The sequence below is a fragment of the Sarcophilus harrisii genome, chromosome 3, assembly GCF_902635505.1.
Source record: "Sarcophilus harrisii chromosome 3, mSarHar1.11, whole genome shotgun sequence".
NCBI classification, from domain to species: domain Eukaryota; kingdom Metazoa; phylum Chordata; class Mammalia; order Dasyuromorphia; family Dasyuridae; genus Sarcophilus; species Sarcophilus harrisii.
This window is the reverse complement of record NC_045428.1, coordinates 41577038-41595212: the sequence shown is the minus strand read 5'-3', so window position 1 is coordinate 41595212 and position 18175 is coordinate 41577038. Positions and strand designations below refer to the sequence as shown.

At 42.4% G+C, this 18175-nt stretch overlaps 1 protein-coding gene across 14 annotated transcripts in view; it reads left to right on the top strand.

The window, feature by feature from the left end:
• Positions 1 to 9093: 9093 nt before the first annotated feature.
• Positions 9094 to 18175, top strand: part of MED12L (mediator complex subunit 12L) — a 370226-nt gene continuing 361144 nt past the window's right edge. For 5 of the 14 annotated variants that reach the window (XM_031957757.1, XM_031957758.1, XM_031957759.1 and 2 more), the window contains exons 1-2: positions 9096 to 9389; positions 10436 to 10724. In XM_031957757.1, coding sequence (XP_031813617.1) covers positions 10626 to 10724 — 99 coding nt within the window. In that variant the 5' untranslated portion in view covers positions 9096 to 9389; positions 10436 to 10625. Of the gene's footprint in view, positions 9390 to 9584; positions 9929 to 10435; positions 10725 to 18175 lie in introns of those variants that run through there. The other 9 variants (XM_031957765.1, XM_031957764.1, XM_031957760.1 and 6 more) reach the window with 5 other exon arrangements.

Sequence of the window (18175 nt, the reverse complement as noted above, 5' to 3'; positions counted from 1 at the left end):
CTAGATACTTTTTCTGCTGAGAACATTGTAGGGGAGGGTTCCTCACTGACTTTATAGAGCTTGATAAAATAATAACAGAATTCATCTGGTAGGAAAAAAAGTCAAGTATCTCAAGGGAATAATGAAAGAAACCTGAGGATCTGGCAGTACCAGATCTCAAAGTATTCTAGCAAAGCAGAAAATAGCAAGAATATTTGGTACTGTTAAAAACAGAAAAGTTGTTTGGTAGAACAGAGTAGCACGACTACATCAAGAAACAAATGAACCTAGTAGTAAGTAGAGTGTTCATTAAAGCCCCAAATTCCAACGACTTGAGTAAGAATTCATTGTTTAACAAAAACTGCTTGAAATTAGAATTAAATAACTCCTCTAACAAATAGTAGTGTATGACAGCATATAGACGTATGTGTAACTTGATTACAAAGCATTATGTTATAAACAAATGATAGGATGGGGAAGGAGATAGCTTTTACAGCTACTTGATGGCTTCTGGGGGATGTGAAACATTTACATAACAACCCAATAAAGTCTAAAGTAAAGGATCCAAATGAAGTGCTTAAGTAGAGATAAGGGAGAAGTTAACTGTGGACAGAAAATAGTCAGGGGAGAAAACTTCATGGAGGAGAGGAAGAGATTGGGTTTTAGGCAATTGTTCAGCTCCATGTGTATACACACGTGTAGGTACATGTATATAGATATTCATATACATACTTATACAGGCATATATAATATAATGTAATAATAATAGATGGTTTTTATATAGCACTAGGAACTGAGCTAAGTTCTTTCCTGATATTCTTTCACAGTATTCTTGGTTAGATAGGTGGTAGGTTAGGACTGAGACAAAGAGAATTTAAAAGTGTCTTGCCTGAGGTCGCAGGTAGGTATCCGAAGCCATATTTTAATTCAGGTTTTCTCAACTCAAAGCCCAGGACTCTACCCACAGCAGCCCCCCCCCCCCCCCCCCATTTACCAAGTTTGTCATTAACTTCTCCAAGTCTTTCGTTTATTAAGTACGAAGTGTCCGTTTGCAAATACAAGTAAACAAAAAGTAAGGGTGGAGTAGAAATCAAGCCATTTGGCTTCCCAGCCCTGATTAGAGGAGAGTACTTTTGGATTGGATCAAACTATCCAACTGAGAGTGAGCTAGACCAAACTCCTCCTTGAATCCATCCTAGTCATTGTTTGAAAGACTCGGTTACACCCTAAGCAATCTGTATAAAAGGCAGGAGTTCTCTCAGATTCTCAGATAGGGAATTTTGGATCCTGTGAATAAGCAGAGAGGCGCGAGCCGACTGAACTGTGGCTGAGGAAGGAGCCTAGGAGCCCTTGGTTGTGAAGCCATTTGAGGCAGATCCAGGCTGAGAGGAGAGACACCAAAGAGAAGGTGAGCTCATTTCCCCATTTGCATTCCCACTGTCTGAATATAATATAATTCTGCTTCATTTTCCAAAGGTTCCCAAGTAAAAATTAAATTTTGCCTCAATCATAAATATATAAAAATAATTCTCTAAAGGGAGAAGGGAACCAAGTTGGACCTTAGGGGTATTATATTATCTTCTCCCATCCCCATCCCCCCCACATTTAAAATGAGGTAATTGTTGCTAGTGAGTTTAGTTTTAGTTTTAGTTTTTTTAAGGTTTTTGCAAGACCTTATCCTCAAGCAACTTACTTCTTAAAGAGGCTAAATAACACCTTTAGGCGATATGGAAAGGGAGAAGATAGGTGGGGAATGGAGAAAAGGGGGTAAGACTGGGATTTAGATAACGAGGTTTGAGGCAGCCTAATCAAAGGATATAGATAAGCATGATCATGGGCTTTTAGAATTGGAAAGGGGTCACAAAAATTATTTCATCTAATCCTTGCCTATTAAATATAAGGAAACTGAGCCAGGATATAGAAAGTGACCTATTCAACATCACACATAATAAAGGGCAGGGCTAGGATTTAAAACCCAGGTCTAGGGCACTAGGATTTACTAGAAACCCAGTGTTCTTCCCAGGATACCAAGCTTTTTTGGGGGAAAAAAAAACAACTTTGGAAGTGTTTACTGGACTTGACTGGAATGGATGGCTGTTGGAAAATAGATGGAGAGGAGACTGAAAGGTGGGTTGGGGGCTAGGGAGGAGAGGATTGTTGGTAAATGACAGACTCATGGAATAAAACATTCTTATGAGAGATAGCAAAGAAAACAACTATTTTTGCAAAGGTGCCACAGGATGTCAAAACTTGCCCCAACAATTCTAACCTCATGCTTGCTCCATCTCGGGAAGATTAAATGTGATCACTGATTAAAAAGAATGGAAGCTTTTGTTCAGAGAAGGGTTCAATGGACTCCTAGGAAGCTTTGAAAACGGCTAGAGGAGGGAAGGGGGTCATCATCATCATCACTGGAATCAAGCAAGTATAAACTTCTTGAGGGTGGGAGATTTTTTTTTTCCTTTATATTGATTGAAATGGTTGATTAGTACTTTTAGGTTCAAAAGACAATACAATATACTATCCAATCCAAGAAACATGTTCAGTACCTCCTATGGCTAAGCACTGGTGATACAAATAATAAAAATAGTACTTGTTCTCAACAGAGTTAAAACTTAATGGGAGGGAGGGGAGTGGACACACAGAACGGGGCAGGAAAAAGGGGCAGGGATGATATCAGGAAATAGCATCTTGCCTTGGAATTGAAACCAGATAGGGCAGCAGAATTAGTCCAAAAGTCCCCTTTATGCCCTCCATAGGAAGGCATTCAGAGGCGTTTGCCCTTCAGTCTCCAAAAAGAGGGGAGAGGAGGCTGAGAAAGGTAATGTCAGTTAAAGTTTGAGTTCTAAGACTATATTGCTATGCACAAACCAGAGTTCTGGATAAAATACAGATTTGATCATGGCATTTTTTTTTTTCTCTGAAAATAACACACTTATTCAGCCATTCTCCAATCTTTGGGCATTGAGTTTGATTTGATATTTATATTCATCCTTGTGCCAGGTAATAGGGAAGAAGCTTGATAGAATGGGAAGACTAGGTTCAAATTCATAGCATATTTTGATTCTTCTTTCCCTTTCTATTCAGTGCTGTCCCCTGCATTTTGGTGATAGCAGCCATGAAGCTGCCAAGACCCTTCTCTGAAGGAGCTTCTTCATTATAGTATTTTGTCACAATCATTTACCACAACCTGTTCCAGTTATTCCCCAATTGATGAGAATTCCCTCAATTTCTAATCCTTTGCCACTACTAAAAGAAGTGCTATAAGTATATGTTTTGTGTATATAAAAGTTCTTTTTCTTCATTTTTTATCTTTTGGGGACATAGACTGAGTAAAAGAATATGTCCTTTGGGCGTAATTCTAAATTGCTCTCCCAAATGATTGAATCAGTTCACAACTCCACCAACAATGTATTATTAGTGTTTTAGTTTCCCACACATTCTTCAAAATTTGTCATTTTGCTTTTCTGTCATATTAGCCAATATGATTGCTAGGTGTAGGGTGGTACCTCAGTTTTAAATTTGCATTTCTCCATTGATAGAGATTTAGAGCATTTTTTAACATGACCATAGATAGCTTTAATTTCTTCACCTGAAAACTGCCTGTTCATGTTCTTAGACCATTTATCGATTGGGAAATGGCTCTTCTTTTTATACATTTGACTCAGCTATCTGAATATTTGAGAAAAGGAAGTCTTTTAACAGAGAAACTTAGTAAAGAACTTTAAGAGAGCTTTCTATTATCCTCAAAATTCCTGTCTAGTTCACATTCAAAGAAGAATTTTAGTCCCATAAATTGTAATTGAGTTTCTTGAAAGGGGGGAAGATGAAGATTAACAATGTTAATAGCTTCTAGCACATATAATGCTTTGAGGTTTCAAAGGACTTTCCATATATGATGTCATTCATTTGGTCTTCATAGAACTTTTAGGGTGGTGGTGTGTGTTGTTGAGTCATTTCAGTTGTGTCTGACATTTGTTCAGTTGTGACCTCATTTGAAGTTTTCTTGGAAAAAGATTCTGGAGTGGTTTATTATTTCCTTCTCCAAATAATTTTATAGCTGAGGAAACTGAGGCAAACAGGGTTAAGTGACTTGCCCAGGGTCACACAGTAAGTACGGGTGAAGTACCTTTGTGAGATAGGTGCTGTTCTCAAACCCATTTTTACAAGTCTCTAAATTTTCAAGACAATTTCCTGATTTTCCAGCTTATCTGACTTTTTTCTACTACTCCTTTGTTGGATCCTCTTCCACAGAAGCCTTTCAAGCCTTGGTCCTGCTTCCTCCATACAACTTGTGATCTCATCAGCTCTAATGGTTTAATTAGCATCTCTATGCTGATGATTCCTAAGTCTTATCTGTCTTTCCCCTAGCCTCTTGGTAAACCTCCAACCTTGCATATCTAACTGCTTTTCAGATGTTCAAGACATCTTAAACCCATTATATCTATTACAGAATTCATTGTTTTTCTTCCTAAGCCCCCCTTCTCCCTTCCTCCTCTCCCCACTTATTACTGTAGAGGACATCCTTGGATCCTTGGAATGATTCAGGTTTGAAACCTAGGAATCTGACATCTCTTTCTCTATGTCCTTTCTGTTGTTCAGATCTATGAATCTCAGTATTTATCAGTATAGCCCCTTTTCCTCGGACACTGCGGCCAAAGTGGTCCTGGTCCTTATCACCTCACACCTGGATCATTGCCATGAGCTGCTAGTGGGAGTGCCCGCCTCAAGGCTTTCCCACCACAGTGCGTCTTCCATCAACCAGGAAAACCAAGGTCTGATCTTGTCACCCTCCTACTCAAAAAATTGTAGTAGCTCTCTATTGCCTCCAGCATCAAACACAAAATGCTTCACTTGGCGTTCAAAGCCTTTAATAACCTAGCCCTCTCCTACTTTTCTAGTCTTCTTACCCCTTATATTTCAGTTTTCCCTTTACTTTTGGATCCAGTGAGACTGACCTCCTTGCTGCTCCACAAACAAGACACCTCACTGGCATCCGAAGGCCTGGAATACTTCCCTTCTTCCACTTTGACTACTGACTTTCCTGGCTTCCTGGAAGTCCCAACTAAAATCCTACCTTCTGCAGGAATCTTTCCCCAGTTTTTAACTTTAGAGTCTTCCCTTTTTAAAATCATTTGCTACTAGGGACAGCTAGGTTAGAGCACCAGTCTTGAAGTCAGGAGGACCTGAGTTCAAATCAGACCTCAGACACTTAACACTTCCCAGCTGTATGATCCTGGACAAGTCACTTAACCCCAATTGGCTCAGGGGAAAACTTATTTGCTACTTATCCTATAGTTTGTTTTGTATATATTTGTTTGCATGTTGTCTCTTCATTATATTGCAAGCTCCTTGAGGTTAGACACTTTTTTTTTTGTATCCTAACACTTAGTCCAGTACCTAGCACATAGTAGGGCAATTAATAAACATTGATTGGTTGACTGAAGTTGAGAAGTTCCATGACTTGCCTAGGTTGGGTTATATAGTTAGTGAATGTCTCGGCAGGATAGACATTCAGGATTTCTTGTCCCCCAAACTATTCACTTTGCCACCTACTCATGAAGTTAAATAGAGGTGAAAAGTTTGAACATCTGAAGATCTTCTTTTGAATTTTTGTGGTTCCATAGATATGACAGCAGACTAGCTAAATCTGAAGAGGCATCAAGTTTCTTAGGGTGAGGAATTTTTCTACCACCGCACAAGAATTCATTAATTCATACTAAGGGGTTCTAATCTGTTCCTGTGGAGGGAGTGGCCACATTTGTGAAATATTTTGGAGCCTTAAAGGATTAATCTTGAAGCCTTCTCATTAAGGTTCAGTCACTCAAAATGAATGAATGAATGGAAAAGCTTTTTAGTAAGTACTTGCTAAGTGCTAATCACTGGGGGATACAAGTAGAAAAGTGTAGACAGCCCATTCGTCCTAGAGGAGCTTATCTTCTCAATGTGGAAGACCACACAAATACGATTGTGATGACCAGAAAGAGGGAAAAGTGATTGGGTTAGAACATAGGGGAATACTCTGATAAAACCCTTTTTCAGAAGGAATTGCAGTATTGATTTTTAGTACGGTTCCAGAAGTGGAAAGGAGGGAGCTTCTTTCTACCTATAAGCAGTAATGAGGTGGCTGTGTCAAAGATGGTCAAAGAGTAAAGTAAAACATGGCTGGAGGAGGGATTGAGATATAATGGGCCCCATGAGGCATGCACCAATCAGGAGAGTGGGCAACCACTGCAGCTGGTTATCTGCAGCTGGATCAGTACAATGAATCACATAGCTAATCTATTGCTGGAAAGGATTTCAGAAACTGAGTCAACTCCCTTACTTTATAGATGAAGATTAATTGTCTTGCACAAATAGAATATGTTCAAGAATTTGAACCCAAGCCCTCTGACTGGGCAGTTAAGTGGTGCAGTGTGGATAAAGTGCCAGGCCTGCAGTCAGGAAGACTGTTTTCAAATGTGGCTTCAGACACTTATTAGTCGTGTGATCTTGAACACTACATCCTATTTACCTCGGTTTCCTCATCTGTAAATTAGATGGGAAAAGGAAACGGCAAAACTACTCCAGTATCCTTGCCAAGAAAATTCCAAACGGGACCACAAGGAGTCAGTCAGATATGACCGAACAGTCACCACCTCTGAGGGCCCTTGGGCTCTTTTCATTGAACCACCTCAGTTCCTGCAGCTAGACAATGAACTGTGCCCAGAGTTGAATAGAAAGAGATCAGCCTGGCTTGAATTTAGCAGATGACAATTATTTCAATGACTCCATATTGTATTGTGCCCCAAAAGTCAATCTCTTTTTCTACACTAGAGATGCAATTATGGAATGCCACAATCACAGTGAATTCTAGTGGTTCTTTATTACCTCTGAGATCAAATGTAAACTCCTTTCAGATATTTAAAGTTCTTGACCTGGCTTGATAATGTTCGTCTTTGAATGTATTATTTCCCCTCTACTCCAAGATCTTCAAGCTACTCCAAGCTGTCTCTTCCACATAATCCCCCATCTCTGGCTTTTGCATATGCTATCTCCTTGTCCAGAATGCACCTCTGCACTTCTATGCCTCTGCCTGTTGGAGCCTCTGCATTCTTTGAGGAGATAGACTAGATGGAAGGACCAAGCTGGGTCAGTTGATACAGGGCATCATCTCTTGCTCTCTTCCCTCAACAATGTAGAAAAAATAGAGATAGAATGAAAATTTTGTAAAAATTTTTGCATCAATTGAACCTCCTGGTCTTTTCTAGTGTCAAGATGACTTTCCTGATCCCTTAAAGCCATTAGCACTTTCTCCTTCCCCAAAGTTGCCTTGTATATGTTTTGCATAAACCTTTATGTATATGTGTATATATATCACACACATACATATACATAAGCTTAGTTATTATTCCTTCTATATCACTTTGTTTTGATATATTGAAGAGTCAGCATAAGAAATGGGAATTTGGGGGGAGTTTTGTGGAAGCTGAGGACAACTCATGGTCAGCAGAAGACACAGAAAAAGTTTAGAAACTCAGAAATTCTTGTACATAATACATCTGTGCAAGACAATTAATCCTTGGACCTTAGTTTCTTCATCTATAAAGTAAGGGGGTTGACTCAAATTTCTGAAATCCTTTCCAGCAATAGATTAGCCATATTATTCATTGTACTGATCCAAAAGCTATTATATGTATAGTAATGTTTGCATTATATCTTTTAATACAAGAAATCTATTCAGATTTCTTATCTGCTACAAAGAGAGGAACAATTCTTTTTTATCAGAGGGAGGCTGGACACCTACCTCTAACCTCCTCTCTGTGGATTAGTAATTCTATGTGTGTGTAAACACACACACATACACACACGAGGATTTCTTTCTATAGGAGATCCCTACTTTCAGCTGCTAATGCCTTTCCCTGAATTACTTTCTATCTACTTAGTATGTTTTTTAAAAAACTGATTTAAATATATATCAGAATATAAACTCCTTGGAAACAGGGATTGTTGATGCCTTTTTTAAAAAAAAAAAATCTCTGGGGTTTGTACCAGGAACACTGTAGGAGCTTAATAAATACTTGTTTTTATCTGAAAAGACTCATAAGTGGCGAAGGGACAAATGGAAAAAAATGGGTGATGGCAGTGAGCAGGCTGCAGCATACTTGTTATCAATGTTGATTTGTGCAGAAATAGTATAAATGGCAGCATCAAGAGTATTTATGGTGGGAAAATGACTATGGCCTTCATCTGTCACACCGAGGTGGTTGGGCTAAAGGATCTCTAAGGCTCCCATCCAACTCTGAATCTTTCCATAGTGGCCTTTTCCGAAATTGAGGTGCGAAGCCATGGACAGGTCTGCTTTGATGACTGTAATGGATGGGGAAGGGAAGGGTGGAGGGAGAGTGGAGCTTCTAGTATTGTCATGTTCATATTTCCTTTGCTAACTCAAGGCCCCCTGAACTCGAGTCATTTTGGCCACTTCTTAGGAACATGGATTTAAAACCAGAAAGTTCTCGAGCTCAGCTCTTTCATTTTACAAATGAGGAAACAGAGGCAGAGAGATTGAAGGTCACAGGTAGTCAATTTGGGATTGAATCCTAATTCTGACTCTTTGTGGTTGTACCTTTTTTTTTTTTTTTTTTTTCCAAGCAATTTGCAATAATACTGTTTCGAAGCATCCCACCAGAGGGGTCGAGGACTACCTCTGAACACGATGCAAACCCCAAACCTGCTTCAGGCTCTGCTCTGCATTTCTCTCTGGGCAAGCGGGTGGGGACTGCAGGACCATTTCCCATACCATTCCCCTCCCCCCCAACACCTTTTTAAGGTGATCTCCCAGGGGAAGGGTGGCTAGCCTAGGTGAGATAGCATAATCTAGGAACTAAAACTCAGTCTTCCTATTGGCAAAAAGAGAAAGTGTAGGGAGAGCGATCAGGAGATATGGGTGCTAGTGGTGACCTCGTCTTCCCAGCTCGCCCCCCTCTCGCCTTCTCTCTCCACGTTCAGGTTCAATGCCTGGGCTGGACCCAAGGCTCTGCCCCTCTCTCCCCCCCCCGCTTCTGCTGCCGCGAAAACCCGGAGAAATGGAGTCCAAAGTGAGCTCCCCGCGCTGAGAAAACTCCTCGGCGGCTCTAGCAGCCGGGGAGCTGGGCATGCTCAGTAAGCCCGGGCTGCTTTTGGGGCGCAAGCCGGCCGCTTTGGCTCCGCACGGGGCCGTGGGGGGGAGGGAGCCGTCGGCTGCGCGGGGGCACTGCCCGCTGCCACCCCGCCTGCAGCTTCTAGGCGATGGGCAAAGTTTCCGGCGTCTCGCACGCACCGAGCGAGCGCCCGGGGTCCAGCGGGGGTGCTGCAATGGTGGCTGCGGCAGTCGGGGGGCCGCCGCCACGGCCACGGCCACTGGTCCCTTCCCTGTAGCCGGTGACCAACAGGTAAACTGTTGCCGGGGAGGTGGAAGAGGAGGAGGAGGGGGAAGGGGGGTGGCGGAGGTGAGGAGCTGCGGCAACGGGGGGCGGGGGGTGTGCGAGAGAGGAGGAGAATGGAACGGGGAGGGTGCGGTGAGGGGGGGTGGGGGGGACTGGGAAAGCCTGCAGGCTTCACCCGGCACTGATCGCAGCTCCTCCTCCACCTCCTCCTCCTCCCCGACCCCGCCTGTGCCCAGTGAGCCCCTGGAGGGGCGCCGAAAGGGTTAAGCCGGCTCTAGGCCCCCGCGAGAACTCCCCCGTGCATTCTGCCGCGGCGGCCGCTCGGCGGAATCGCGGTCCGCTCCGCTCCGCTCCTCTCCTCCCAGCTCCTTCCTCCTCTCCCCGGCAGCGGCGGGCTCGGATGCTCCTGCGGGAGGGAGGCTCGCAGGCGTCTTTGAGGGACCAGCCGGCTTCCCTGCAGACGAGCATCCCTCCGCCCCCCCCCCCTCCCCGCCTGCCCCCTTCCTTCTCCTTCTCCGCCCCCCGCGGGCCTCCGCACTGTCCAGGTCGGTGTCCAGGTGACAGCATCCAGGGCCCCGGCGGGGAGCGGTGGGGCGAGCCGGCGGTGCCCACTGGGAGCCGGGAGCTAGGGCTGCGCCTGGAGGGGAGGGGAGGGCAGGGCAGGGCAGGGCTGTACTGCTCCCCGCAGCAGCCGCGGCGGCGGCAACGGCAGCCCCCTACTCTGCCCAGAGCTGTAGGGCGCCCCACCAATACTTCAGCTCGAGGCTCGGCTGCAAAGAAAAGTTTTTTTTTTATTTTTCTCCCTCCCCAGCCTGGAGCTGGGCCGGGGTCTTTAAGGGGTCACAGAAGTCCCCCGTTTCCTTCAGCCCGGCCCGGTCCAGGAGGTAAAAGGAGGGATTGGGGTTAAGCCGCGGGCGGAGATCTGGACCCCCTCTCCAAGCGTCGGGGGCTGGGGCAGGGGCGAGCCTGGCGGGAGGTGGGGGGCGGCGGGAGCGTTGGGGGCAGTGCGTGCGGCGGGCTGCTCAATTGCTGTGGGTGTCTGTCTGTTTCAGGCAGCGGCAGCGGCGGCGGCAGCAGCATCCAACCTGCTCATTCCTGCAGCGAGAGGGAGAGAGAGCGAGCGAGAGGAGGAGAGGGAGGGAGAGAGGAGGGAGTCTGTCTGCAAAGTGCTGCTCCCTGGTGCTCAGAGGCGGCTGCTCCATCTCCAACTCTCATTCATTTCTCCGGTTAACATGAGAGATCATGGCCGCCTTCGGGCTTCTCAGTTATGAGCAGAGACCTCTGAAACGACCCCGACTAGGGCCGCCTGACGTCTACCCCCAGGACCCAAAGCAGAAGGAGGTAAGCGCGGCTGCCGCCACCTCCCCTTCCCCTTCCAGTGCCCGACACCCTCTCCCTTCCCCCCCCTCCCCAGTGCCAGGGCTCCGCAGCGCTGACCTGGGGCCAAGTTTGCCCAGCGGGCATCCGAAGTAGCGAAGGGAGGGGGAGGGGGGCAGAATGGAGAGCGTGCTGGGTGGGGAAGGGTTGCCAGGGGGTGGAGGCTGGTGCGGGGTGCCAGGGCCCGTGCCAGCGCCAGGTGGGGGGCACGGGGAGGCCGAGCCGCTTGCTTAGGGTTGCTGTCAGTGAGAGCATTGAACTGTGAAGCTACTCATCTGCATGTGGTCGCCTCCCCCCTCTTCCTGGGCCTTCCATCGCTTCTGGAGATTTTCTCCCGTTTCATTTGCTCTTAGCCTCCCCTCTCCTACTTCCTCCTCACTATCTTTCTCCCCCGCCTCTTTAGAGAATCCTCGTAAACTTTTGAAAAATGTTAGATTGCAATTCAGGGCATCCAATACGGAGACTTGTATTTTGCGCTAGGAGGAAATAGGAGGGGAATAAACCCCTTTTTTCCTACCCGCCTGGTTTTTCCTAATGTTTTACATTGCTAATAGCCTTTAAGAGATGCATAAACTTCGAAATGGGAAGGATATTCTAAATCCCGTCTTGCCTCGTCCCCCATCCTCTCTAGTGAACGTTGGTAAAGGGAAACCGTGATTTTTGTGTGTCGAGGCGATTGCCTTAATTGACAGCTGATTTGCATGGGTAAATGGAACCCGTTTGCTCAGGTAAGTCTGAGTTTGAGGCAAAGGAATGATCAGTGGGTTTTAAAAAAAAATTTCATTTTCTTGTCTGCTTTCTCTAAATAAAATTAAAGGGTACAATCTTGCCCTCCCTACTTTGGGTGCCATCAGCGGGAACGGTAAGGGATCCATGCTATTTTGTAGCCGTATATGTTAATAGATGCTGCTGCTGCTTCTGCTGCCGAAGCAGCAGTTAATAAGTAATTATGTAACAATTGACTAGGTGTAATCATCACCCTTTGTTACAATTTGTCAGGGGACTTTTTTTTAATCACCTGCTCCCCAGCTGTACCTTACTGAGCTGCTGTCAACTGTAAATACTTTCCCCCCCCCCCTTCTTTTTTCCCCTCCCCGCTAACAATAACTGTTTGCCAGTTGTTATTTTAAAATTCATGCTGAAAAGTTCATAACTTTTCATAAATGTGATAAGTACACACAGTACTTTGTAAATTAAATACCAGCCTGCCTCTCTAACTTTTGGGGACATAAATTTACACATTTCACTGGAAAGTTGATGGGGGCTGAAAGGGGAAAAGGAAATCACCTGTTTTGGTTAAAAAACTTGATGCCCAGATTGTAAAATAGGATGACTTTGGGCAGGTGCCTTTTTTTTTGTTTGTTTTGTTTTGGAGAGGTTTAGAGCACTTAATAGGTCTGATCTTACTTTAGCTAATCCTAATGGAAATTCACAGGTAGATTTTTTTGGCTGGGCCTTTTGTGAGACTGAATGGAGAGGAGAAGGGAAGGAGAGAAGAGGAGAAGGGAGGAGAGAGAAGAGGAGGGGCAGAAGGAGCCTTCTGTTGATACTTTGTAGGAATTTAATTGATTCTGCAAAATTTCTTTCTTCCCTTTTCACTTTTTCCCACCCCGACTTTCCCTAAACTAAGCTAATTGCTACATTGTAGAGTTAGGAACAAAGTATCACCTTTAGGTAAGGAGATCACTTGGCTAAATTTGGATTTGGGATGAGGAAGAAATGAGTACAAATTCTCATCTGCCAACAACTTTGTAATTGAATTGTAGACAAGTTGATTTATTTCTTTGTGCCTCAAGAAACTCCCTCTGGAGGCAATTTCTAGGCCTAATGTAAAGAAAATTCCAAAGATAATAGGAACATTTAATGATTGGCTGATGTTATATTAGCTAAAAGACAAAACAATCAAAAACAGCTGCCCAGTTGTAGGAAAGTGGATGATGGCTATATTCAAAATTGTTATATTGTGCCCTGGATATTTCCCGAATAGGAAGATAATTCTTTGTGGTGTCATTTGGGATTTTCTTGGTAAAGAGAACAGGAGTGTTTTGATGTTTCCTTCTCCAGCTCATTTTACAGATGAGCAAACTGAGGCAAACAAGGTTAAGTGACTTGCCCAGCATCACACAGCTAGTAGTAACTCGGACCTCCTGACTGCAGGCCTAATAATACTCTTATCCATTAGCAGTGCTGACCAGTAATAACATATTGATGATATATTATGGTAAGAAAGACATACACAATTTTTCTTGTATTAGGACCCAATAGTGAAAGGGTCACTCCTTGTCTTCACTTTCCCCTCGGCCCTCCCCAAGTGATTTCTCAGGCCCTCCTACCTTCTGGAGGTCAGAGATAAGGACCTTTCATTTCCTCCGTATCTCCTTTTTAAACATGATGAGAATGCAGGTGGAAAGGTGAAAAAGCCTGGTACTTTCCCTCATTTTTTAAATGTATCTAGGTTAAGGGTGAGGTGGGAAAAGAGATTTCCTATTTGGTTTGGTCTTTCCTCACTGCCTCCTTTGGATAGAGCATTGGGGGGAAAAAAGTTGGATCTTAGCTGAACATCACTTACTGTGTGACCCTGAACAAATTATTAAAATTCTCAGTCTCGGTTTTATCTGCTGTAAAATGGGAATAATGCCATTTTATCTCACAGGACTATTTGTGAAGATTTTGCAAACCTTGAAGATGCATAAATATTTCCCTGTACCACAGGTTTCTTTTTGTTTTGTTGGAAAGAAAGTACTTTGTAAAATATATCAAGCAATATTTTCACAGACTTTTGATAATAGAAGGTGGTTTTTTTGCTGACTAAGTAATATTCTTGTTTTAATTCATTTCTCTTGAAAAAGCTTCCAGTATCTGTTGGTATTAGCACCTACTCAGCAATTTATAGTCTTTGATCATTGATTGGGGATCTGTTGTTGAGTCAATAAACATTTACTTTTGGCATGATGAATGTTAGACCATCTATAGGCCTTGGGGATAAAAAGAAGGCAAAAAGGGAAGTCTTCCAGAGCTATTTTTGTTGTTATTGTTGAGGCAATTTGGGTTAAGTGACTCTACCAGAGTGGCATAGCTGGGAAGTGTTAAGTGTCTGAGGCTAGATTTGAATTCAGGTCCTCTTGACTTCAGGGCTGGTGCTCTATCCACTGCACCACCTCACTACCCCAGAACAGATATTCTAATGAGGGAGACCACATACTGAAAATTATATGTATGGAATATATGCAATGTAAATGGAATGGAAGATCATCTCTGAATCTACATCACTCATCTGGTGTTTGAAACTTGATTCTTCTATCCCACCTTTATCCCTAGCTCAGTATTCCAAAATAAAATAATAAAAGGTATAGACAGCCCATCTCTGTAACAGGAATTTGTCACTGTCCTTCATTAATGTGCCTCAGTATTCCCAGAGAAAATCAATAGAAAGTAGTGATCTTCCTCTCCTCTTTCCTCTCTCCCTCCCAAGAGGAATTGAACTAGAATTAGGTCCTTGGTTATGAGAAATGGGATGCTAAAAAATCTTGGACGAATTCCCCCAAAACTTTAAAACTCTAGACCAGGATTTCTTAAATTTTTTTCCATTATGACCCCCTTTTTCCCTCCAAAAAATTTTTACATGAACCCAGGTATCTAGGTATACCAATGAAACATTTATTGATAATGATTTTACAATCCCCCCTTTCAGTTACTTGAAGAAGCTTTGTTGGAAACCATCTTTAGGTGATTCCCCCATCTCCTTTTCTGCCTACTCTAGCACTGACAATATTCTTTTTTTTTTTTGGGGGGGGGGGTTGAGGCAATTAGGGTTAAGGGACTTATCCAGGGTCACACAGCTTCTAAATGTTAAGTGCCTGAGGTCAGATTTGAATTTAGATAGTTCTGACTCCAAAACTGGTAGGTTATCATTGCCCAATCTAGCTGCTCCTGAACAATATTTCTATAAAACTCTAAGCATCTTAATCATTTAAATTATTGAGCAACTGCCACACAGCATATGGGGGTCTGGTACAAAAGTTTAATAGCACCAGTGTCCAAATGGCTTAACTGCTCCCCACCCTTTTCCAAGTCCATTTATTATAATAGAATTACTTTTCTCCAGTCACTCACTGCTTTGGTCTTGAGCTTCCCACAAACCCAGTGTGGCCTTTGCAGTGCTTCTGCTGCCAATTCTCCCCATCCTGGAGTGGTCAGGATCAGGATCTTTTTCACACATTGCTTAGCTCTTTCAGGGGCAGGGTTATGTGTTTGCCCTCTTTGGGAATAGGGGACCTCCCATAAAGCATAGAGTTAATGAAGGGTGCAGCCAGCCTTCTGTGTTCTCTGTCCTGCCAGGAAATGGGCTCTGGTGGTTGTACTGGGAGAGGATCAGAAGCCTTGCTTGAGAAAGATGGCCAAATTTCTTGTGATGAAAGCAGACTAATACTGGAGATCCAGTTTCCTTCAATACTTTATACTTCTGTGACTTTTTCCAATAGTAACAGCAGTAATAATCGTAACAATAATAGTAGCTAGTATTTACATAATTTTTAAGCTTTGTGAAGTATTAATAAGTATAATCTTATTTGATCCTTTTAGCAACCTGAGATAGATGCCTTTAGTGGCCTCTCCTGATGATGATTGGTGCTCTAGCCTTTAAGGTTTTTAAAAATGCTTTATAAGTTCTCTCAACTTGATTTTCACTACAGTTCTGAGGTAAATGTGATTGTTATCCTGATTTTACAGAGGAGGAAATTGAAGCTTGGAGGAGTAAAATGACTTGTTCAGTCTCACAAAGTATCTGAGAAGGCTTTGTCTTCTAACTCCAGGTCCAGGGCTTTGTCTTTGAGAGCTGCTGTGCCTGAAAAATACATCAACTTGTTCCCTATATAATCATAAGTTTCTGTGGATTTAGTTAGGTAGGTGGGTTTGTGTTTTTTTAAATGTAGTTCATGAACTTGGAATCTATAAGACGGATGTTTTAAACCAACACTGGATTATTGGCTGTGTGACAGGAAGCCAGTCGTGTTATGGGAGTTATTGTAGCACTGCCTCCTGGGATTGCTGGAACCAAATGACATAATGAATGAATGAATGAATGAAAAGGTTCTATGTTAAAGCACTGGGGATACAAATATTAAAACCAAGGGCTCTGCCCCCAAAGGCTTCTTCAGAAAGCTGGAAATGACTCAAAGAGGAAGTAATGGCTTTGTTGGGGTATTTTTGTTTTCCATGTAAAGTGTCCAGGTGAGTAAGATTAGGTATCTTTTCCTCTAGTTATGGTGCTATTGATTTGATTATATAAAAACACTGCAAATCTTGATTTTATTATTTGATACACACACACACATATAGCATTATATGAATCAGCTGTTATTTTTTAAAATTAGGTTCTTATATGACAAAACACAATTCCATCTCTTCTTTATGTACCTTAAGTTGACTTTTTTTTTTTTTAGGATATTAAACTCCTTGAGAATAGGGACTGTTATTTTGCCTTTTTGTATCACCAGTCCTTATCACATACTAAACATTTAATAAATATAATGACCAATACTAATTGATGGAATCGTTTCTGGACCTATGTTGAAAGCTTTTCAGACTTTGTAGAACCTGCCAGATAATGTATTTCTTTGGTATAGATTTTTTTTTTTTTAGTTTGTAAATTTAAAAAATTTAACTGTAGCTTTTAATTTTTGAAATACATGCAAAGACAATTTTCAACATTCACCTTGCAAAACCTTATGTTCCAGATTTTTCTTCCTTCCTTTTTCCCCACTCCTTCTTCTAGACAGCAAACAATCCAATGTATATGTGCAATTCTTCTATATGTGTTCAAAAAAGGAAAAAAAAAAAAGGAGAAGGAAAAAAAAGCAAGCAAACAACAAAAAAGGTGCAAATATTATGCTGTGGTTCACATTTTGGATGGAGATGGTTCTCTCCATCACAAGTCCTTTGGAATTGGCCTGAATCATTTGGTATAGCTTTTTAAGAATAATAATAGTATTTATAATGAGCTTGAAAGTTTGCAGAGCACTTTTCATATCTTATTTCATTTGATCCTCACTACAAGCTTGTTAAGAGAGTTGCTATTTTTACAGATAAGGGAACTGAGGCTATGGGAAAATAAATGATTTGCTCAGGGCCACACAGCTAAATAAGTGTCAGAGCCGGGATTTGGAAGCTGGAACTCAGTCACCATTGCTACATACCAGGATGAGACAACGTTAATGGATAAATATAATCAGAAAATAGCATAACATCTTGTATGTACAGAATCATTTCCATGTTGTGTCTTATAATGACTGAACTAATTGGGAGCAGGGGACTCTGTTTTGCTTTTCTTTGCAATCCAGCCTTAGCACAATTCCTGGCATATAGCAAGTATTTCATAAATGCTTGTTGACTTAAAATTGCATAGATACTGTTTGGGAAATTTGCATAGACACTATTTGAGACTGTCTGGACAAGGTGCTAAGGATCACATAGACTTATTATTGAATGGGTTTGGTATTTCTATTAAACAACATCATACATGAACATGACATCTTTAGGGTGAGACCTAAGAATTTTTAAATGACTTTCCTTTACTATTCACTCTTTAGTGAATGAGGCTTTATAATTTACTTTTATGCTTTATATAGAAGAAAGAATTGGAGAAATTGGAAAGGTTCCACAGAAGAGAAACAGTGAAAATAATTAAGGGTTATAAAATAGAATCTTTGAGCAAAGATGAAAGGAACTGGGCTTATTTAGCCTGGAGGAAAGGTTATAGAAGGGTGAATATTAAGAAGTGGAGTGAAGAAGGTCAAGGAAAGTTTGGAGAAAAAGCATCTGTGTTTTACATGGAGAAGAGAACAGGAAGGAAAAAAAAACCCACTTTAGTTTGATAGAGAATTTCAGAACTGGAGGAGACTTCAGTGACCATGTAACCTAGCCCACATCTGAAAAATTATGCTGAAAGAGCTCTAGGGAGGAGGGACTCATTGCTGGAGCCAAGCATAAGTCTGTCTCCTGACAGCCTCTTCTAAAGTCAAAGATGGAGGTCATGGCCTCTATGACTCTTCTCTACTTCAGATTAAACACTCCCAGAATCATCATATGATATGAACTTGGGGTTCTTCACCTTGAGGGTTTCTTTCCTTTCAATTCTTGGCATCTCATCACTGTTCTCCCTAAATTTTGAGGCTCATTATCAGACAGAACACTCCAGATACAGTCCAAGGTTAACTGTCTTTGATGTCTCCCATAAGGGAGGTCTTTGACCTTTAGCTGATGTGGAAACCTATCTTCCTGGGTTAGTGACTGGCTGAATCTCTGAGCTGAGTGGGTCTGAGAGTTTCTCATAAAATCCTTTGCTTCTGCAGTCAAATACCACTGGTAAGGATGTTGTCTTCTGTGGAAGGCTTCATCATAATCGTCAAACTCCTTTC